At 33.2% G+C, this 23,676-nt stretch overlaps 1 protein-coding gene and 1 long non-coding RNA gene across 16 annotated transcripts in view; one reads left to right on the forward strand and one right to left on the reverse strand.

Moving 5' to 3' along the window:
• LOC122525799 (protein sprint-like) overlaps positions 1-16,918 on the forward strand; it is a 145,541-nt gene extending 128,623 nt beyond the window's left edge. For all 15 annotated transcript variants that reach the window (XM_043648759.1, XM_043648761.1, XM_043648770.1 and 12 more), the window contains 15 exons: positions 3,898-4,021; positions 6,272-6,463; positions 10,219-10,403; positions 10,619-10,794; positions 10,883-11,014; positions 11,128-11,720; positions 11,811-12,525; positions 12,608-13,078; positions 13,176-13,320; positions 13,413-13,642; positions 14,164-14,624; positions 14,838-14,969; positions 15,053-15,295; positions 15,403-15,595; positions 15,855-16,918. In XM_043648759.1, the coding sequence (XP_043504694.1) occupies positions 3,898-4,021; positions 6,272-6,463; positions 10,219-10,403; positions 10,619-10,794; positions 10,883-11,014; positions 11,128-11,720; positions 11,811-12,525; positions 12,608-13,078; positions 13,176-13,320; positions 13,413-13,642; positions 14,164-14,624; positions 14,838-14,969; positions 15,053-15,295; positions 15,403-15,595; positions 15,855-15,958 (4,096 nt within the window). In that variant the 3' untranslated portion in view covers positions 15,959-16,918. The remainder of the gene's footprint in view (positions 1-3,897; positions 4,022-6,271; positions 6,464-10,218; positions 10,404-10,618; positions 10,795-10,882; positions 11,015-11,127; positions 11,721-11,810; positions 12,526-12,607; positions 13,079-13,175; positions 13,321-13,412; positions 13,643-14,163; positions 14,625-14,837; positions 14,970-15,052; positions 15,296-15,402; positions 15,596-15,854) is intronic.
• Positions 16,919-19,652: 2,734 nt separating this feature from the next.
• Positions 19,653-20,478, reverse strand: LOC122525802. Its single transcript, XR_006305885.1, has 2 exons — positions 20,392-20,478; positions 19,653-19,719 (listed from the first exon to the last, which is right to left on the reverse strand). It is a non-coding gene; the product is annotated as an uncharacterized LOC122525802 (long non-coding RNA).
• Positions 20,479-23,676: the final 3,198 nt, after the last annotated feature.

A 23,676-nucleotide genomic window follows, 5' to 3' on the forward strand; every position in this document is an offset into this window, starting at 1 on the left:
GCTTTCTTACTTTACCAGTTTCTCATATGTCATTCTACATAATATCTAGGAAATGTGAGAGATATGAATACATTTCTTACGTTGCCGGGTTTTTCTGGCGTTGTCAACAATGCCTCGGTATTGCCCACAATGCTCTATATTTTTTTTCTAATTTAAAAATTGTTTCTTTATATTTTCGCAATATAATTTTGTTTTTATACTAAAATAAACTTAAATAAATATATATAAATATTTTAAAATCTATTTTTAATGACCTTAGTTTAATTATATATGGTGAACGACCGACGCCTTGATCGGTACTCCAGTGGTTTTTCTTATCACTCGAAAATTCCGTCACGGGTGAATGTTGAGAATTGTTTATTTGTTAGGAATGAGGATAGGAGAAATAAATTAAATATATTTTTGAGCCCAGCCAGTACTAAAAAGTACACTTTATTTGGCTCGTCAGGGAAAAGCCTTTCGGCATAAAAACCCTGGTTGAATTATACAGACGATGATGAATGTTGAGCTAACTTGCCTATCGACAGCTATCGTAGGTGATGAGATGCGTATGTCAAAGGCAGAATAGAATTCTGACCACATGTACCTTCTTCCTTTGTCGCTCGTAGTACTTCGCTGATGTATTCGTTGCACAAGAGAATAGTTCTCTTCGATGTAATCCCTCGCAAGTCTCGTGGTAATTCTACCAGAACGTTCTATTCAGAACGACGCGCGAGAAAACCGCAGGCTTTATAGGAAAAGGCGATGCAACGCGCGAACCAATTGCCGAAAAGACAAATACCGTAGCTGTCGATGCGTATGATTGGCCTAATAGATGTGGTGGGAGATCTCAGCGCTCCTTGGTTTTACCGCTGAACTACGATGCTTCCTTATCGCGGGTGTCGTCGCGTTTCGGCAGGTCTCGACACGTCTCGACACGTCTCGACGATCGACTCACTCACTCGTTTGCCTAATACGCAACAATATATTATCGAAAATTATAATTACAAAGAGGTTGCAATGCACCATTGGTCAACTTTTCAAGTCAATATAATTAACAATTTATTTAGATTTCCTCGGTTGCTTAAATAATTTACAAACAGTATATTGTTCTGAATTACAGTAATTCTTTACAATCAAATAACCATCATTGCTTGGTATAACACTATGCAACTGCTAAGTTCCTGCAATGGTTTTTGTTTTTAAAATCAGTCAACTACATCATCTACAGCTTTATTGTAGTTTTCAATTGGTGGAAACTTCACCGTTATGGTTATGAAACCATAATGAAATAATATGAATTATGGTGTTTTTTAAGAGAAAAAACAACTTTTTTGAAAAATTCATAACTTTTTTTGGGTTGGGTAAAAAATTTTGAAAAAATTCTCAGAGAGGTTTTTAATGGGTTAAATAATAAGAAAAAAGTTTTAGCCAAATCGAAAGGGGTCGGGGTCAACAGTGGTCGATTTGACATGGAATGCCCCATATATACTTTTAGAACAAAATTCTTCTGATCTCTCTTTTTAAATTGATTGATTTGAACGATTAAAACATTACTTATAATTCTTTTTTAATATAAATATAAATAACACGTAACATAAGGTCAATTATTTTTTCGAATCGAATTTCTTTCTTTGCAAAACCTTTTTTGAAGATTCTCTTTCTCGAAAGGAAAGGAAAGGAAAGGAAAGGAAAGGAAGAAAGAAAAGGAAAATAAAAATAAAAATAAAAATAAAAATAAAAAAAAAGAAAAGAAAGGAAGAAAGAAAGAAAGGAAGAAAGGTGAGTCTTTCAGGAGGAGGCCCTTCTTTCCTTCGAGAAAAAGGGTCGATCCCTTCAGTGGCGAATATGTGTGCACAGAAAGGACGAGTGTATGCTTCTCTAGATCCCTTATTTTCTTTGAGACGTGTGCAAGTCGATGCATAGTGGCTCGTTAATACATAAAAATACCTTAGTGTAAGAGAAAGCAAGGGAAAAAAGAGAAGAAAGGAAGAGAGAGAGAGAGAGAGAGAGAAAGGGTGACCGGAGAAGGACCACGTGTTGAGAACCTTCAGTTGCCATGGCAACCCCCATCTGATCTCGTCCGCAGACGACGAACACTACGATCATGTTCCAGGATCGTAACCACCCTCTCGTGGACCGTGTTGCTACCGATCGATTCGGAAAATGTCATCGAATACAACTCCGATCGATCCGATAATAACCACGACGCATATATGGATTATACATATATAGAAAATATGTATCTACAATGGAAGAGTAAACAGCTAATCGAGTTAAACGTTCAGGAAAATATGAACTTCCACGTGATCAAATAAAATCTTCATTCTTAAAATTATCATGTTAATTATTAATGTATTGATCAACACACTATGATTCTAATATTTAGGGTTCTATAATTTAATATTTATTGATCGCGAATATTAGACTCTAGTGTTCAACTATAATATTATATGCAATATTCTTTTCGAAATTATAAATATTATCAAATAATAACTCTCATTCGCGACCGATATTGCTTATAAGTCAGACATTTCAACTGGATATACCAAATATAATAACTGATATATAAAACATATTACTATATGAAGAAATAATATTAAAAATCCATAAGTTTAACAATAAAATCTAATAAAGAACAGACAAATAAACGATTAAAAATATTTAATGATATAGAACTTAAATGTTAAGGCTACTGATTTTGAAATTACGTAGGATTACGTTGTCGGTCTCTCGAATCTGTTAAAAAATATTCCTACCGAGAATCAATTATCGAATAAACTGAACATAATAATTACACCGTGTGACTCGAATAAAAATACGATTATTTAAATATTCTTCAATTCTACGCGATATTATTATCTCTTTATCGTGATAAGTTCCATCGAATAAACAACATTCAAAAAATCGATCAGGTCTCGGGTTATGTGATCCGTCACAACAATACCGTAACGCACGTTGACGAGGCAGCACGGTAGTTGGTTCTTGATAAAATGTCCAGATGTCAAACGCAGAATGGACAATACGTCGTCGCGTTGTGCACGTATGCGTACATGACGGCCGTCGTTTTCAGCCTTTACATACGTCAGCTCGCGCACACCCTCCACCCAACAACCCCCCTCTCTCTCTCTTTCTTTAGCTGATATTCATCCAATGGACGGTCAAAGTTTGTTGGAAATAACAACGGGTATAGCGCTTGGGAAGTTCGATTCGCTCGAAAATACGATTTATCTGTCAAACCACCAAAAGATGAACGAGACACGACGCGTCACCTGCATCGTTACTTTTCCGAACACATGTATATATATAAATGTGTGTGTACGTGTGTGTGCTTCATTTATACCATATACACATACAAACTATCAATGATGACTAGTAATAAAAATAATTAATCAAATCCAAATTATATATAATTATTCAATTATTGATAGCTCTCTGCTTTTCGTTTCGATCTTTCGATGCTCGTTAAACGATACTTCAACGAAATTTTTATTAATTTACGTCATTCGATTTCATTGCACGGTATATGTTAAATTTAATTTATATTAACAATTTTATGCATTTCGTAATAATGGAAGAGTATTATATCAATACATTATGCATGGGTGTGAACGGTAATTATAAATAAAGGATGAGAATAATTGATTTACTTATAATTAAGATTCTTGAAAAATTCTATACACCTTGTAATTATTTTGGAATAAAAGAAAATGTATTCAATATAAACTGGATTACTTTTCTTTAATGATGAAATGATAAAATATCTCGGTTATTACGTTTCGATGCACCGTATTAGTGTTGCGTTTTACACGTGTCCACCACGATTTGGTTAATGAAGAAAGGAAAGAGAAAAATAAAAGAAAAGTGATTTTTCAATCGACCTCTAAATCAAAGTGTCTCTCGCATTTCTTTTTACAGAAGCGATGTCTTTTTGGAACCGTATCTGCAGCAGCACGGGACCGTTCAAGTTGTCAGCTCGCCGAGTACTCCACCACCGAATCCGCTTCAACATCATCAACTTGCGCAGCTACATCATGGCCAGGTGACAGAATCCCCTTTCTGTTTCACGATTAATTTTTTAATCCTTTTAATATAATCCCTCTTAAAAAAACAACTCCACTAGAGGTATATCGTTTTTCGAACTTCCACGTTAGCCTAAATTGAGCCTGTAACTTGATCAACTAAACGAATCAAAATTGAGAGTGCACGGAAGTAAACGAAGCATCTTATCGGGTAAAAGAAAGAAACGGAAAAGTAAAAATAAAAGAAGGAATATAAATTACGTGGGAATGAACTATCTTTAGGTTTAGGTAGGAAAATAAATAAAAAAAATCAGTTCGAATAGATATTTTATTCGATCGATCGGAATAAACGGGTTCTATTTTATTCAAACGAGTTGGAAGAAAAGATAGGATACTTAGGAAAACGAAAGAGTGGATAGAAGAAGAAGAGGAGGGGGTAGAGGATAAAGAGAGACGAGGGAAAAGAGGGTAGAACGAGAGACGAGGAGCAGTCGTCGTCGTCGTCGTCATCGTCGTAGTCGTCGTCGTCGTTGTCGTAGGGGTTGGATTCAGTGCGTGCGGGCGGGCGGCCGTTTCGAGTGTAATTTAATTTGAAATGCAGACTGACACACAACGGCATTTCAAGCTAAAGGGATTAAACGTGGACGTGAGGCACGTGCTGAGAGGCCCCGAAGCTAATTGCAAATCCCTTAATTACTCGTCGAAAAAAGTTATACGCGCGTGACTCTTGTCTCATCATCGCGAGCATATCTTATAGTCGTCGCGTCATCAAAGTACTTATGATCCTTTTGAAAAGATTGATATTTTTCACAGATGTCGACGTTTAAATCATTTTACCGTATCCTCTTATATTTCGATCTTATATCTTTTCTTTTTCTCTCCGTTTTATTTAGTTAGGCTCGAGTCACTTTTCTACTAACACTTTCTCAGACTCTTCGATACTATCAAAGAAGTTGCATCTATTTACCGCTTCTCTGAAATCAACAGCATACAGTTTTTGTTTTACCGAACGGATCACTCATCCCATTCCATTAATCCCCGCTAACCATGCCCACGTTGCTTGACTTTAGTAATTTCCGGAAAACTAATAATCCAACATGGTTAAGCCGTTGATATTTATTCCAATCTTATAATACTTTCGGAAGGAGAATAAAACGAAAAATTAACGTCTTTAACATTTCGCGTGATATTCAAAATGCGATATTTTATTATTATAAGAATTTTTAATAAATTGTTTATTTCGAGATAAATTAACCATTATTGTAGTATTAAACGTAAAATTTATGTTAGTCGATAAAAAAATTTGTAGAAAATGACCATACAAACAAATTTGTTATTCGATACTAATCGAGTGAAAAATTTAGCCACGCTCAGTACCGATTTATTTTCCCTTTTCTTTTTCTAAAATAACGCAGTAAGAAAAAACAAATCCGTTAAAACGTTGAGGGATAAAAAAGTATAAGGGGACGATTCAACGACAGGTGCTCGATTTCGTGAAACTCATTTTACGATAATGTCAATGCAATGTCAATTTTAACGTATTACTGAGGCGAAGGAGAAATAAAAAAAAAAAGAAAAATGAAGAAAAAGGGAAAATAGGGGTGAGAAACTAACGGGTAAAAAATCGATCGATTATCGTTACGTAAACGTTCGAATCGAGGATAATTAAAGTCGGGTAGTGAAAGAAAAAATCTGTTTTACGAAAAGGGAAAGAATTGAATGTTAACAGACCTTTTCAATGGTTAATATCTTTTTCGAAATGAGAGAAAGGTTCGATTCCTTTTTCTTTTTCCTTTCGTTCCTTTCTCTTTCTCTCTCTCTCTCTCTTTCTCATTTTAGGATAACCAGGTAAATCGTAAAACGACATCGGCTGCAAATTAAGATAACCCCTCTTCTCTTTCTCCCAACGACATAACGCCGCATTAAATCCAGCCGCTTTATGACGAGCCAGGGAGGATTTGCAACGGGCACCCTCCTAAAATCGTTTCACCAAAACACTGACAACAACTACCACCAAGATTTCCATATTCGTTTCGATTACCGTGCAATCATTTCTTTAAATTTTGATTGTTAATCAATTTATTAACAAAAATATCTTTGATATAATATTTTTCTATTCCGGTAATTTTCATAAATAGAATAGAGTGTACCTTTTCCTTATTTTATTTAGAACTAACATACATATAATTAAAACGATAAGTTTGAATTGTTAAGCAATTCATTTGAAAGATGAAGATGATTATAAATATTATTTTTCTCATAATTTTCAGAGCGAAGAGTCGCTTTCTTCGGAAGGCTCGGCCACCTCGGGAGGATCTTCAGTAACTACCGAAGATTCTGGCAGCGAGGTGGCATGTGACATAACGCTGATCGAAAGGCTCATACGATCTCATCCGATTTGGTTCCTCCCGGGTATTCAAAGGGCTGGGGCTTTCCACTTGTTGCAAGGAAAGGAGGAAGGGGTGAGTGTACTCTTGATTAAGAGAATTGATTAGCCGTAAGATATTTACAGGTTCGCTTGATAGGAATCTCAAATGAGTATTAACGATGAAGCATGAATTTCGAAAAAGATAATTCTTTCGATTATCAAATATATTATTTGTCATTTTTATTTGACCATTAACTTTTGTTCATAAAAACACGAAATAAAAACTCCTGATTACTCCTCGGTAATCCTTTATTTACTGTCTTTAAAAATTCCAACATGTTGGAACAATTTTCTACGGTACACTGTTTCTAATTCGTTTCTTTCATCTCAAGTTTTTTGGTATTGAAGAATAAATCGTCAAAAAAATCTTTTCAACTCTCCCTCCTACACATTTTTCACGGGCCCGTACTTAAGTTACGGACAATTAACCGATAATATTTATTACGTTCAACACGTGTCCGGAAGACTTGGAATACGGAGGGGACCTTTGAAACATCCCCAATGAATCCCGCAGTTTCTATGGAGCGTGCGAAAACTTGCCGTTGCGTTTTGATTTTATACTCTCCTTTCTTTTTTTTTCTCTTCTTTACTTTCCTTGCCGTTGATTTTTATCCCACAAAAGAGGGAACTTGCGTGAGTGCGAATATCATTTACACGATTTTATTATTTTCAAATCTTAGTAATAGAAATGAAAACTACTATGACAAAAGTTTTTTTCGAACAACAATAGTAACAGTTCTAGCGCCATAGTTTTCCATAGATATTATTTTTTCTTCTCATGTAACCAAATATATTTCCCCTAAGAGTCACTTTGATAAACAAAGCACGATTGTGCATTTTGAATTGTAGAATATAAGAAGAAGAGACGAGGAATTACACGGAGACAGTAATTTTGGGGGATAAAATAGCGCGTACGCATTTGTATAAATCTTTCACCGCAAATTTATGGATTCGCAAAAGAGAGAGGACTAGAGGAGAATAGAGTGTACTGTACATTGCTACAGCATACCATAGAATAGTTGGTAGTTGCTCTAAAACTCGTTTCACGAAAACTCTATACCAAAGAAGCCGGTATCTGCCGGAAGATATTTAAACGAGGAAAATTATCCGGCGATTATCAGAGAAATACACAGTTGGTTGCTTTGGATTACGGTATCTGGAAATCGTAATTCTCTGTTGTTGCTTGCTCAAACAAAGGCAGAACGATACATTAAACTGTTTGTGGTTATTTGGCAAACCCACCGTGTACTATTTTAATATGTAATAAACGTAAATGGCAGATGCAGTACCATCGAAATACCTGACCCTCTCTCTCTCTCTCTCTCTCTCTTTCTTTCTAATTTGGCTTTTCTCCAAGTGAACATCTCCAAGTTTTATGTACGTGCACCATTGAGAGTATTATTCTTCAAAGAGTGCATGTATTTGATTATTAGAAGATATAAATTATATTATTTTTCTTCTTTTTTTTACTCCCTTTTATTCTTTTTATTCCAATATCTGAACCATTAATGTTGAATAAATTAAAGATAATTATTATCTTTTATTATTAAATATTTAAACAACTTTTATCCGACATTGATAAAAATTTGTATCTTCTGTGATAAATTTCACATCTGGACAAACGGTATAGTTTTGACGCTTGCGATTATCCGTCATCATTCCATCCGTCGTATCAGACTCGATATTTTTCTTTATTTCCGTTCGCGTATCAAGCGAGGGAAAGGGGAAGTTGAGAGGAAAAAGAGGAGGGAGGTAGAACAATGAGTGCATCCGTGCGAGCGTTAAATCTTATCTAATACTCCAACGTGAGGAAAAGTGAGAGGAAGAAAACGAAGAAGAAGAAAAAAAAGAAGAATAGGAACAAAGCCAAGTGGTCCCAGATGGCAAATCGTGTCAATGCCTTGAGAGAGCCTCTCGCAATCATTGTGAAAGCGTCTCGTGCCAAAGCGTACGAATTCTTGATGGAAAATCTTTTCACGTACGAGTTGTATTCTTACGTAAAATCTTATTAACTACGGTCACGTCCTAATAATAATCGAAAGTCAATGGGAAAATTTATCGGAAGCAAATTTCAATAGAAATGTGTGTACTATTGTTTACCTAACATATTTTTGACATTAACCCATTTGCATCGTATTTTTAAATATACGACTAATTTCAATTTGATACAATTTGCCCATGTTACTGTGCATTTTATTCCTTAAATTATAAAATTAATTATACGTATATTTTTTTTTATTTTAATCTTAATTAAAAATACCAATCGAAAGTTATCATCTGTTAGAAGAAACGTTTGAACTTTAATTAAAGAGATCAAATTTTCTGGTAACAATTCTATATTTTTACACACTATTCATAAAACACGTGCGAATTATTCTGCTTACATATGCAAATAGGTTAAAAATATGAATTTTTCAAGAATTTTTTCCTTCCTTTTGTCATTCGATTTACTTCATTCGACATATTTAGTTTTTTGGCATCGATCATATATATATAAAGACATTGCAATTTATTAGAAGCATAAAAATCACGAAAAATCTTAGGTGAAACTTGAAGAATTATTTGATTTTAGCGAACGGTGACAAGGTTTCTAAAACGTTGACGGTAGTTTAGTGGATGGTGATAGTGATGTCTGTGGTGATCATGGTATTTGTAGGTAGACAAGACGAAACGAGACGAGAAGAGACCTTGCGCTGTAATCAACGTTAAAAACGACTGCGAACAAGACGAGGCATTGTGCTATCATTGTTTCCAGCCGTCCCTTTCATTGTTTTCCAGCTCTGTTAATTGTTATGCTCGTTCTCTTGCATTTCTCTGCTTGGAGGTCTCCCCATTCCATTCCATCCCACCTCACCCTACAATCAGTCCTCAACCACCTTATTTTCTATCTCTCTTTACCGCTATTTCAATGAGTGGGCAGGAACGAGCAGCAGCTAGCTCGAAAAACAATGCTTCTTGCAATTACTCTCTCTATAGAACGATGAGCATCCCTCGTTTCCGAAGAAGATGAAAAAAGAAAAGAGAATGGTAAAAAACCAAACAAAAGAAAAAATTAAAAGAGAGAGAACGAGTACAAAGAGTCACGTTACGAGAAATAGGAAAGTCAAAATTCACGAAGCGAGGAATCGGTAGAAAATGAAAGACAGTCAAGATATTCATCGGGGATATATATCTATCTATGTATGCAAATACATCGGACGTAAAAGCAAAGGATGGGGTATCCAAGTTTTGCTTGAAATTGCTCTCCAAGTGAAAAATGGAAAAAGAACTAGCACAATATTATCGTAGTAGATGCACAGTACTATATATCGATGCATCACCGACCAAACAGAACCGAGTAATAGAGCTGGCTCTCTCTTTTCCACGAGTAACTTGGTCTCTGTTTCGTTCTCACTCCCTATGTCCCGCTCCCTCTGAGCATCGGAAGCATCATCGCTTTTGTGCTTTCGCTCATCCGACAGTCATTTTTTCTGACGGGAAAAATTCATTCGCGGTGGTGCATTGTCTTTACTTTTCTCCTCGTTCGTCCTCCTCATTTCTTTTCATCTTCGATACTGTCGAGATATTCTCGCGCTTATGCATCTGTAACTTTGCTAGTAGTTTAGCTGTATATACTTATTTTTTCTTCTTTTATTTGATTTGTTTGTTCGACAAATGTATTTCAACATATTTAAACGATAAAATGTATCCTCCTTTTTTTTCATACTTTCTTTTTTCTTATTTTTTACATAATATTATCTTCTTTCTTATTACAATATGATATTTTTTTATTACCATTTTTATTTATAGAACTTCGTAGTCCGACAGTCAAGTCAAAGCGACACGATGGCCCTTTCGGTGAGATTACCTGCCGGGAAGGGACCTTACATCGAGCATTACCTGATCCAAGCCAACAAGGGGAAGCTGAGCTTGGAAACAAGCGAGAACAGGTTCGACAACATCCCCTCATTGATAGCTCATTATTCCCAGTGCTGGTGAGTAGACGTTTATCAAGTTTATTTACTTCTATTTAAATATCTTTCTATCTATTGAGTTGATCGTTATCGTAAACAGGCAACGTGTAGAAAATAAGAACTTTTTTTTGTGTGTGTGTGTATCTCTTGTTTTAATTAATCTTGAAAAATCAAATACGTTGCCTTTCTCACGAGATGATTAATTAGTCCTTAATTTTTTTTTATTTGCTAAGTAGTGATGAATTACCAGTGCAATTGACACTACCGAGAGCAATGCGAGAGGCTAAAAATAGGCAGCAACTTTCATCCCTGGCACTTTTGGGTCAAGAATTTTGGAGATATCCAATGGCGAATCCAAAACCACCAGAAAGCAGTAGTAGTAATACCTCGAGTTTAAGTAGTTTCCATGGTTGTAAGTTCTTTTAATAAATAATTTTACTCATTGCATTATACGTACGTATAATGATTCACTAATTTTATTAAAATTTCAATTTTTACAGGTAACAACAATCTTAATAATAATAATAATAATAATAACAATAATAACAACAACAACAACAACAACAATGTTGGTACTCCAACAACGGAAAGCATTGTTCTTAACCTCGCACCTATTTCATCTCATGATACACGTAAGATATAAATTTACAGACAAATTTAACAGATAAATTTGATTCATTTTAATTTGAATAAAATCTATTAAAAAATTATATTATAACTAATAGAATTCGTTCGTATTTTACAGAAAATTCTTCACCAACAAATACAGGAACAACGTCAACGTTTGCATCATCCTTACCACGCCAGCCAAGACCAACACCACCCAATACGCTTAATCTAACGACCTTTAATGAACCACTGGACATGAAGAAAGATCAACAAGAAGTAATGTCTCCGTGCGAAAAGCTCTCACAAAAATTGATCTCCCCAAACTTGGTGCAAAGCGTACGTTGTCCATCCCCCATCGTTCACAATGTCGAGAGTAACGTTCTTAGTCCCATTCAGGATACTAAAGGAAACTTCGAGAATACGAGAAATATCCTTGAAACACCCAAGACAACGATCGTCGAGTTTTCAAGAAGTAGCAAATTTACTTCGATCGGCACATCTACATCTAATTTCCACCAAAATATTTCCAACTTCAATAATCCCTCGTGCACAAATTCGCCTATTGTTTCTGATACTCAAACTGTTGGTCAGAATGTTAAAACTCCACCACCACCACCACCGAGATGGGCTAAACCTGGATTAAGTCAGAGTCAGAGTCAAAGTAATTTCACGGTTACTACAACGGTTACATTTAATGTCAATGAAACTAATGACATAATCGCGTCGCAAGTAAGTGCTCGTTAAAAAAACTAATGAATCTATTGTTTCAATATGTATTTATCTTGATTTAAGTTATTTATTCATTTCCAATTTTGATAGCAAAATACACCAACGGAACCGAATACGTCATTGTTGAGTCCGCAAAGTGCAACCTCTAACAAATCTCTAACGTCAAATTTCTCCATTAAATCTCCTCTTTCGCCAACGATGCCAGTACTATCACCTACGTCGAAACTAGTATCTAACGTTGGCAGTAAAACACCTAACGTGCTCTCGCCCACGACACCATCGAGCACAAGCAAATCGAAACGACGACGCGATCGTGAAGCTAGAAAGAATTCCCAACATTATCAAGAATCTGACATCCTTGATTCTTATTATCGTAGCTCGCCAGGTGATAAGATCTCAGACTACGAGGATATTTGGAACACAACTGATCAATCAAATCAGTCGACTTGGTCACCGAATGATAGACTCGCACGAAACGACCCACCAACTGGTTGTAATAATGCTCAAGATCGTTTAAGAAATTCCAATGATCGACTAATCGGCCAAGATAGATTACTCAGTCCGATTGAAAGATGTACCAATCAAAGAGATGACAGATTGACAGGGAACAAGCAGCTAATTGTAAGAAATGAAAGGTTCATTTTGAGAAACGACAAGTCGGTTATAAATGAAAAACTTTGTTATAAAGAGGTCGCTAGTCCAGAATTCAGTAGTTTCAAACCTGTACCCGAAATGAAAAGTATCGAACAAGTATCACCTGAAGAAACGGGAATGGGAAGAAGGCCCGATCTACTCTCTAGAGTTTGTAAGTCTATTCAACGTTAATATTCACAGTATTATTTTTATTAGCAATTATTTTTAACGATAATTCTATCCGTTCTTAACAGGTAGTGCTAATTCTTTGAACAGTCCTAGTGCAGTGACACCACCAAGAAATAAACTAGGATTGATACTTGCCAAATCAGAAAGTAACAGCCCACTGACTCCTGAATCGAAACAGGGTAGTCCATTTTATGCAGAACCAGCTGATGCGATTGCTCAAAGTGCCGCGATAGTACCAAGAAGACGATCAAAGAACAATCCTGCCACGAATAAATATCGTCATAGCGAACCAGGCTGGTTACAAACACCGGTTGGCAATAATTCGAACCAATTGCATCCTATCGACTGGGAGGAAACGGAAGAAACGGAGGATAAAACGCCATTGATATCATCTTCCGTCGACAATTTAGCTAAACGTCTTGGCACGAGGGAAGTGAAAAAAATTCCCCGGGCAAAGCCAGTGCAACCACCAAAGATTAGAGTCAAGGTATTCAACGACACATCCTGGGCCGTCGATTCTAGTTGGGAGTTTATCGGTAAATTTAATCTAATGTTAGCCTATGTCTAAAGAAATGAAAAAAGAAAGGAAAAGATCGTTCAAATAAATGATTATAAAATTACTATTAAATCTAGGAAACGAAGGAGATGATTGTGAGCCAGATTACGACTGTGATGGGGATTACGACGGAGAGAACGTCGCAAGAAAATTTCCGGACGAGGAGTGCGATAGAGATATTGTAAGAAATACTTTGACTGTTCAGAGTATCATTCTGCAACGGTAAGAAACTATTTCTGAAAAAGAACAATATTGTTGCAAAAAGTTTAAATGATAAACTGTAAGATCGTTTTAAAACGCTTATTTTTTTTTAGGTACCCAGAATTACTAAAACCGCCTGACATGTCGGAGTCGCTGTACAGCGACAGGAACTCCTCGTACGATAATGTTGAAAAGAGGAATGAAAGGGAGGACACTCCGGAATCGAGAAAGGATCCAACGTATGATCCTTCTGAGTGGGAAACTATGCTAGATACGGACGAGAGCGATATTGAAAGAATTAAAAGAAACAAGAGTTTCAAGGAAAGACTAGATCCTCTTTTATGTGAGTTTAATATTTCTTATTTGAGTAGCATTAACTTTTTGCAATCGAACTCCGAGATGTAGCCAATAAACATAAGCGAGTGTCTATTGTTTAAGAAGTTAACCTCCTATGCAGCTTATACTGAATATAAATTTGTATAAAATATAAAAAAAAAATATATAATATATATATATATATATAATAATATAAAAAACATTGACCTACTGACCTAGATTTTTTGTTATCGTTAAAATAAGTCGACTATTACGATCACCTTAATGTCATAATTTTTCCAAGCAGTCTTACAGCAAGCAACATCTCATTTCAAAGCATGAACCTCGTCTCTATTCGTAGAGTTAGTTTTTCTCACTTGAAATAAATTCGAATATTCGTTGTATTGTTAGTATCTATTTAAGCGATATACATTTATTTAACTAAATAATTGTTACGATTATCTTGTATAAATGTATTGTATAACGATTATTTTCGACATCTATAATTAAATAGATTGTTTTCATTGTATGTACTTCTTCAATTTTTAGCACCACCACGATTACAGGCTTTGAGGAATCGCGACATGAGTGGTACTGGTTCAACGATAAGATCTTACGCTCTCCAATTAGCAGCCGATAAAACAACAACGTTCTCTCAAAACATTGACAATTTCATTCAATGTACGAAGGAAGGAAAAGAAGCAAGTCCTCATGTAGTTATGAGAAACATGCGACAATTTATGTCGGGAATGAAGAATTATTTGGTAAAACATGGTGAACGAGAGTTTGAAAAAGAAGTTGAGAAGGAAAGACTAAAATTAAAACCAAACGAATTTTTGAATCTCGATGCTATTCTGGAAGGTGTGATGATGGGACTCGTTGTACGACCACTCAGAGAACATGTTTATAGGCTTTTTGTGGATCATTATGCTAGCACGGGTTCTCTTCAAACACTCGCTGAAAGTATTCAACATGCCCAGGGTAAACATGTTCAAGATCTTGGTGTCCGAGTTAGTATACTTTTCAATTATTAACTATCAATCAAAGACATTATAGTTTTTAATAGAATAATATATAACATAATTAAAAATTATTTCTTTTAATATACTTTTACATATTTAAATTAAATACTATATATAATACAGGATATATATATAAAATTATAAAATAATAATCGAACATAACACACAATAACAATTCTTTATCCTTATATTATTCAACAGGCAAAAATTATACCACCGTCAGAATCGAGCCTGGAACGTATACTGAAATATCTAGAACGACTACAGAAAGCAGATTCACCATTGGATAAGCTGGAGAATTTATTAGCTGCAATATCCGCAATTTTTAATTCTGTAAGTATAAGAAAAATAGTTTGTATTTTGATGGAATATGGTAATTCTCCTTAATATTCATTTTTATCATTTTTCTCACACAGGTAAAACATTCTAATTCTATAAGGCACGTGACTTTGGGTGCAGACGACCTTTTACCTCTCCTTGTGTGGGTATTAGTTCGTGGTAAGGTTGTTGATGCTGAGGTCGAAGCTGAATATATGTGGGGCCTCCTTCATCCTTCTCTTCTTACTGGAGAAGGTGGTTATTATCTGACAACGCTCTCTAGTGCAGTGCACGTTTTGAAGACTTTCAAATCTAGCCATGGAACAATGTCTACGTTAAATGTAAGGAACTACGAATTCTACAAAACTTTTATTTTCAAGAAAACTATCAATTAAGAATACGAATTTATTTCATCCTACAAATTCTATTGAAATTTTTTATTTTTTAGGGCTCTGGAACACCAGACTGCTCTTCCGTTTTACGTATTCTTGTACCGGACGAATTGCATGGTTCTTTGAATACTAGAACCTTACCAGTGCGGCCGAATATGAATACCAGAGATATTTGTCGCATTCTTGCACACAAAATAAGATGCACCAACCCTCAGGATTATGGTCTTTTCAAATTGGTGCAAGGAGAAGGTATTATACTGATTTATTATTTATTATCTTTTTGAAGTACGGAATTTTGAAAAATGTAAATGTTTCTTCAAATTATTTTCATTTTTCAAAATAGATTAAAAAATATTCTATTATGCATATTTAAGTATCAAAAAATTAAAATATTTCAAATTCTATCATGCTTCAAAAAGTTCAATTATTCTTACTTTATCAAAAGAAGAGTTTGATTAATAATTACAGGTATTGATATCTGTTATATATTATATCTGATTTTTTTTAGAAACGTTGTTAGGCGATCACGAATGTCCGCAAGAGCTCTCTCACTGCCTTTTTGCCTATAAACGAATCGATGCGAAGATAGCCTGGCCGAAAACTAGTTCTTGAACGTCACAAAGCGGCGTATTTTTTACTAAATTAAATTAGAATTTGTATCATTCTCGTGTTGTTCGTAAGTTTGTGGCACATTGTCATTCTATAATTATCCTACTCTGACTGAACTATCTAATAAGAGACGTTTATGAAACCAGTGTGTTAATCCATGTAACTGATTGTATCTTATATACGTTTCGTGTTATTGCGAATAGTACTATTATTCTGCTAGATCTGTACAACATTTCTTTTTTTCTGTTCTCTCTCTCTTTCTCTTTCTCTCTCTCTCTCTCTCTCTCTCAAATTCAGAACTTCTTAGACATTTTTTAAATTACATTTTATTCGAAGCAAGTATTTCACCTCTAGTTACCTTCGAAAACACGCATCTAATCTTTCGTAAATAACAAAAAGCTTTATAAAGATCTATATCTTATCCTAAACAAATACTTGCCACTTTAGTATTCGTAGTACTTCTTAATCATAAGAATTTTAAAGTAATGGTATATCCTATAAACTTATAAAGATATAGCATTTGACGGCATGGACATTTTTCTTTTTAATTGTAACAATTTTTTTACTAAAAGATACTTTTTTTTGTTAAGACACGTATGTAAAATTCACAGCCAGGTGGTTGCGTTTGAACATATTTCATGCAGGTGCTACTTTTTAAAGAAGTTTGCTCTATCCAACTTACTGCGCTAAGTAAAACTAAATCTATTACACGAAAAAATGATAAAAATCATTCACGAATCGACGTCAAAAAAACAAAGAAAATAAATAGTGCGTACGTTTTACTTTTCCATTCGTATATACAATGATGTATCAGTGAAACAAAAAAAAACATATTATTCAGTATTTAATACTTCGTAAACGTCTACATTAATGATATTAATAATACGATTATAATCAATCTATATTAGCAGAGTGGGGTTCGAATTAAGAGAGCCATATTATTCGTAATAAAATTGTGAAAAATATAAAAGAGATAGAAGAAGAAGGAGCGAAAAAGAACAAAAAAAATACTTAGTTTTTCTAAATAAATATTTATTTCGAGGTATATATTAAAAAGAAAAAAATAAGATAGAATTAGAATCAAATATATTTAATTCCCTTTACCCTAAAATATAGGAAGTATTATTATATACGTCACTGTACGTGCGTATTTATTAATTAAGGACATGACATGGTTGCAATAAAATGAAATTAACAACAAAAAGAAATAAAAAAAAATACAACGATAGATCTATGGTCTCTGCGGTCGAAACCAACTTTGCAAAGGAAGTACTATACATTTTCTATAATTGATTTAGTCGTAGGTTCTTGATACAAATTTTAGGAATAGAATGCAAAAGACTAGTTTAGAATCTATTTTAAGTACTTTTTATGACACATGGTGAATTACTAGATAAGCAATCTGTATTTTAGGCAATGTTAGTATATTTATTCGAAGTTGTATTCATATTTTTCAACGTTTCTTAAATTATCCAGCATGCATTGGTTTTTTAAATTCCTTTTTATTTTCTGTTTTTTTTTCTTTTCTAGAATTTGCTCAACTGATTTGAGCATCGATTATAGGCTGTGCGATTTTATTAAGATTTTACGTGCAAACAACATTGACAGAACAGAAAACGATGTCTATCTCAGATATAATAATCACTATTTAATTGAATAATAAAATTGTAAGAATGTGTATCGAAATCACCGATATATTATTCCAAATTTCCAAGCAATTACTTAATAACGAATCCTGTACGAATCAGTGGAGCACTTTATTATCCTGTGTGGGATAGTACTCGATAGACATATATATAATATTAGTAATTATATGTACATTTTTTCTCATCTAATTTATTAAAAGCATTTTTAATATACACATACATACACATATATATACATATACATTCGTTTATACACGTTATACGTGTATATTCATGTATATTTAAAACATGTATGATAAATATTCGTTACATAGATGTACTTTCATTCGTTTTCTTAATATGATTAACTATAATGTCAATGCTTCTAATTATGCTAGTCAAGCCAATAAAAATCGGAAGTTTGTAAAAGGATCTTTAAATGTAATTTTTCAGATAGATTGAGCTATTGAAAAGTATATCATTGATTATCATTCTTCGTGAATATTATTACCATTATTATTAATTTTATTATCATTATTATTATTATTATGATTATTATTATTATTATTATTATTATTATTATTATTATTATTATTATTATTATTATTACCACATCTGTAATATGTAACTTTATGCTCAATAAACAATTTTCTATTATTACAATTAATGTAATTTTTTAAAAAGCTTTAATTTTATGCATTAACTATGATCGAAAAAAAAATTGTTTGTTTCCACAATGAATATTTTCATGGATTACTATAAGTGTGCAAAATTTGAAAAAAATCGGAGGGGGGCCTACATGACCATCTCCTGATCAGTTGAGTTTGACTGACGATTTTTTCAGCGAAATAATTTAAAACCTATATTCTTTCCTGTATATTTTGAATTAATTTTATGTGTAGATATAAAATTCTTCTTTTTCAAATGTGTTCAATTTAATACTCAAATAAATTTTTACTAAACAAAAAATCAGTAAATTAAAATTTTATAAAATACATAATTTAATAGAAAAAATATTTAAATTTTAAATTTCGTCTTAAAAAAAATACATATTCAAATTGATATACAAACTAATTATTGTGAGGCAAAAAATTTATATCAATTAATTATACCAATTAATTTTATGTCGAGACACAAAATTAATTCATTATTTTTATTCTCGACTAAATAATAATAGTTTCTGTTAAAATGAATCATTGTTTTTCTTTTATTCAAGGTTCACTATTTTAGATAATAAATAAAAAAACTACGTGCCATAAGTATCAAGATTCGATTTAAAAGTGCCGCGCTTATACGCCGATATATATAGATATACAGAACGCTCGACACTCGATGGCCAAGATTAAAATTCTGGCTACCGAATGAAAAAATAGAAAGAGAGAAATATCGGTTTTTTTTCTCACTCGCACTCGTATACAGAACGCTCGACAATCGATGGCCAAGGACAATAATACTCGTTATCGCATGATAAATAAAAAGAGAGAAATATTGGTTTGTTCTCTCACTCGCACTTTCATTCAAGACCGAGAGTCCCGAAGATTGCCGAAGATCCTTCGTTTGTTTAGTGCACACGGACGCTCGCGTGTAAAAAGCGACGGAGGGATAAGCTTGCTTTCCCCCACTCTACAATTATTATTTTTCAATATTTCTCGCTTATTTTTGCAGATACGAAGATAAACCTTAGAACATTTTTTATGTATTTTAAATTCTCCACAACTTCTGTTTGAAACTTTTTTCGATTAAATGCCTAGATTCTAAGATAAGGTCATATCTTACCCTTTTTACCCTTTTTCTCAAAACCTCGGGATCAGATTTAAAAAAATTAGCACCATTCGATTCAGCGTCGTCAACTTACCCTTAGGTCAAAGATGCACGCGTTTAGCTAAAAAAGTCGATGTTAGGCCCTCGTTGACTGGCCTAAAAGGGATGCGTACAACTAAATTTATGATCTTCTGTTCCAAACAGTTTCCACACTCTGCGGTTCCATTGTGTACCATCGCAAGTTATTTAATCAACATGAAATCCTGATTTTTCAAGTAACAGTACTCATTCTATAAGTAGCTTAGGTTGTATTTTTTTAGTCACTGAATTTTTATTTAAGATGCTTCCAACAACTTGTACGCAGCCACCTTGGAAAGACTGTAACATGAATACTAAATCTTGAGCAGCTCTAGTGAATTTAATTTTACCCCTTCACTTCAAGTTATTTTATCAATAAGACGTGTGCCTGATAGAAAATGTGTTGAAATTTTTTAAATGAATTTTATTCAAACATTATTACAAAGTTTGAAAAAGTAATTATTTGAAAGCGAATGAAAAGTTGATAAAAAGAAAGACACTCAAGCAAATCTACAGAAGAGATAAAGCTAAAAGAGGAAGAGACAACAGCAATTCGATAGTTACATGAAAAATAATTTAGGAAACCGAAAACACTATCCAATTTTTGGATGTAAGAATTTAAAGTATCTTTGCAAGGAAAGGGTAAAATTTGTCTTTTTCCAAGTTGGTCATATACTCTGCAGGGCTTTTAATTTTAATTAGAAGACACTTATATATCCATTCTATATCGAATCTTTGTTATCTTAAAATTTGTAATCTCTTAGTGGAATCGAAATTGGCTCGAACGACTTTGTGTTGAATTTCCAATAGGTCAGCTATTGCTTGCTCGAATTCTTTCAATTTTTACTTCTGCACATTTTAATTTTAGCTCATTAATTAATTGAGACAGTTCATTATTCTACACATAAAATACACCAACAAACTATTAATTCGAATAAACCATAAAAATACTATATACTACACTTTAATTACCTTTATTTGCAAGCGTGAGCATTTGCTTTTTTTGAACATTTATTTATATTTAATTTTTTGATACAAAACTTAAAACTTTTTAAGCGTTTTGTTTGCGATTTTGTAACTGTCTTCTAAATGTTCAACAGGATTCAAATCGATACACTCCTTTATATTGTTGTATCTTTTCATTTGGTAAAATTATATTAGTTCACATTGTAGAAAATCTGTTAAAAAAACATCTGACTTCAGAAATTGAGAAGCTTAAAATAAGAGAGATAGAAAAAAACTTTTTTTTTATAAGATTAATGTTTAAATATATAGCAGAGAAAGAATTTATATATATAAGATATAAACTTAACATTTTAAATGATAACATCGCAGTTAAAATCAGAAAAATATAATATTTTATGCTACTTTTAAAAATAATTAATACCTATTACTATCAAAACTAATTCCATCACAAAAATGACTACTTTTCATCTGTTTTAATAAGTTCCAAAAATCACATCGATGCTTGAAAAATGAAAAGTAAAATCTGTAGACACGTTGATTTTAATATTTGTTATTTATACGTCAGAAAACAATTTGCTCTTATTTGAATGTTAGTCATAATAAACAAAATAAATTTTAATTATACCAATAAGATACCTCGATTTTAAAAATTCAATAAATTTTTATGTGAAATTTTAATGTTAAAGATTTTGGGTCTGTACAAAATAAAAAATAGTACGTAAGGTTCTCGCGCGTAGGAAGCGAAACTTCTACCTATGATCAGTTTAATTTTTATGTTTATTGATGGAAATGAGTTGTTGTTGAAAGTGTCCCATGTTTTAAACTGTAAATTGTACTTTATTCATCGATTTCCAATGGTTAAGATGTAAAAATGAAATGATAGGTTTATGATTACTGAAGTATAATACGAATAATTTGTAATTTAAAGTTTTGCAAATAACGGAAGAATACAGCGTCGATGATAGTGCTTGATCTCGTTGTAAATTAATGTTGTCATTGTTCATTTTTGAATGAAGTTTTTCGCTCAAAAATTGAATTAATGACTGCTTCGTTCGAGTTTTTTTTTCCATTTCTTACGTTACTTATCCACAATCATTTTTGAATGAAACGCTACGCAGAAACACAGTAGACGCGCAATTGGCGTGAGAGCGAGAGAGTAGGAACGATTCTCTCTCTCTATCTGCTTAACTGCCGCTGAAAAACAGTAGACGCGCTTGTGGCGAGAGAGAAAGAGAGAGAGAAAGAAAGAGTAGGGACGATTCTCCCTCTCTATCTTCCTAATTGACACGTTTGTTGGAAGAAGAGAAGCGTCGCGCTGCACATGCGCAAAGTTTTCGTTATATCGTATGCGAGGGAAAGAGTAGAAACAACGTTCTGTCCTCCTCGCTCGTTAAGTATAAAGAGGGAGAATCGTTCCTACTCTCTCACTCTCACGCCATGAGTGCGACTATCGTATGCGAGGGAAAAAGAAGATAGTCCAGTCAACGCGGGCCGTTTCCTTCATATCTCAGGAAAGAAGGTGAAAACTTGATATAAGGGTAAATAGACGACGCTGAATCGAATGGTGCTAATTTTTTTGATCTGAGTGCCGTTTTTGAGAAAAAGGGTAAAAAAGGATAAAAATTGGTAAAAAATGGCTTTATCTTAGAATCTAGGCATTTAATTGAAAAACGTTTCAAACAAAAGTTGTAGAGAATTAAAATATACATAAAAAATGTTCTATGAGTTATCTTCGTATTTTCAAAAATAAGCGAATAAAATTGGATTGAAGATGGGAAAATAATTGTAAGAGTGGGGAAGCAAGTCCCGCCTCTCAGTCGGCTTTTACACGCGAGTGGGCTAGTGTGCGTGCGAGCGTCCGTGTGCACTAATACACAAACGAAGGATCTTCGGCAATCTTCGGGACTCTCGGTCTTGAATGAAAGTGCGAGTGAGAGAACAAACCAATATTTCTCTCTTTTTATTTAATGCGATAACGAGTATTATTGTCCTTGGCCATCGATTGTTGAGCGTTCTGATATTTCTCTTTTTATTTTTTCTTTCGGTAGCAAGAATTTTACGTCTTGGCCATCGAGCGTCGAGCGTTTTGTATACGAGTGCGAGTGAGAAAGAAAACCGATATTTCTCTCTTTCTATTTTTTCATTTGGTAGCCAGAATTTTACGTCTTGGCCATCGAGCGTCGAGCGTTTTGTATATCTATATATATCGGCGTATAAGCGCGGCATTTTTAAATCGAATCTTGATGCTTATGGCACGCCGTTTCTTTATTTATTGTCAAAAATAATGAACCTTGAGTAAAAAAAAAATAATTCATTTTAACAGAAACTATTATTATTTAGTTGAGAGTAAAAATAATGAATTAATTTTGTGTCTCGCCATAAAATTAATTAGAATAATTAATTGATATAAATTCGTTGCCTCACAAAAATTTATTTGTATATCAAATTGAATACGTATTCTCTTTAAGACGAAATTAAAAATTTAAATATTTTTCCTATTAAATTATGTATTTTATAAAATTTTAAATTACTGACTTTTTGTCTCGTAAAAATTTATTAGTTTATCAAATTAAATACATATTTGGAAAAGAAGAATTTTATAACCACACATAAAATTAATTCAAGATATATATGAAAGGATATTCTAAAAACGTGGAATTTATTTTTTGTCTATACATAATTTTAATTCATTTTTATTATGTTATAAGAAAATAGTAATGCATTATGATTCATCTTCGAAGTCTTAAGAATTGTACGAAAAAAATTGAGCAATTATCAATTGGTGCGTTAGCCTAAATAGCAACGTCTTCACTTCTCGCGCTGGGTATTAACGTTCGATTCTTCGTGGGGGAATTATTTTTTTTATAAGTTTTTCTATCCTTAACAAGGAGACGATCAGTGAGTCTCACCTCAGATTTTTTTCAAATTTTGCACTAACGATATAAATTTTATTAAGAAATCAACATTATTACGCGAGTAATAAAGTTACTAATTATAAATTAAATAATATCCAATAAATAACAAAAATTAATTTTTAACGTGCCGAAACGATACATTTTTTAGGATGATATTTACAGGATGAATTTGTAATTTAAGTAATAAACTTCCTTTATTTGTGCAGGATGTAAAAAATTTATTGCTTTTAATTTTTTGTAATAATTTTAATTTTTTTTCTATATATAATTAGAAATTAGGAAATGTAAAAACATTTATATAACCTAAGGATAGAAAAACTTATAAAAAAAATAATTCCCCCACGAAGAATCGAACGTTAATACCCAGCGCGAGAAG

This window comes from Polistes fuscatus, unplaced genomic scaffold (assembly GCF_010416935.1).
Source record: "Polistes fuscatus isolate 324 unplaced genomic scaffold, CU_Pfus_HIC Scaffold9, whole genome shotgun sequence".
In the NCBI taxonomy this organism is placed as follows: Eukaryota; Metazoa; Arthropoda; class Insecta; order Hymenoptera; family Vespidae; genus Polistes; species Polistes fuscatus.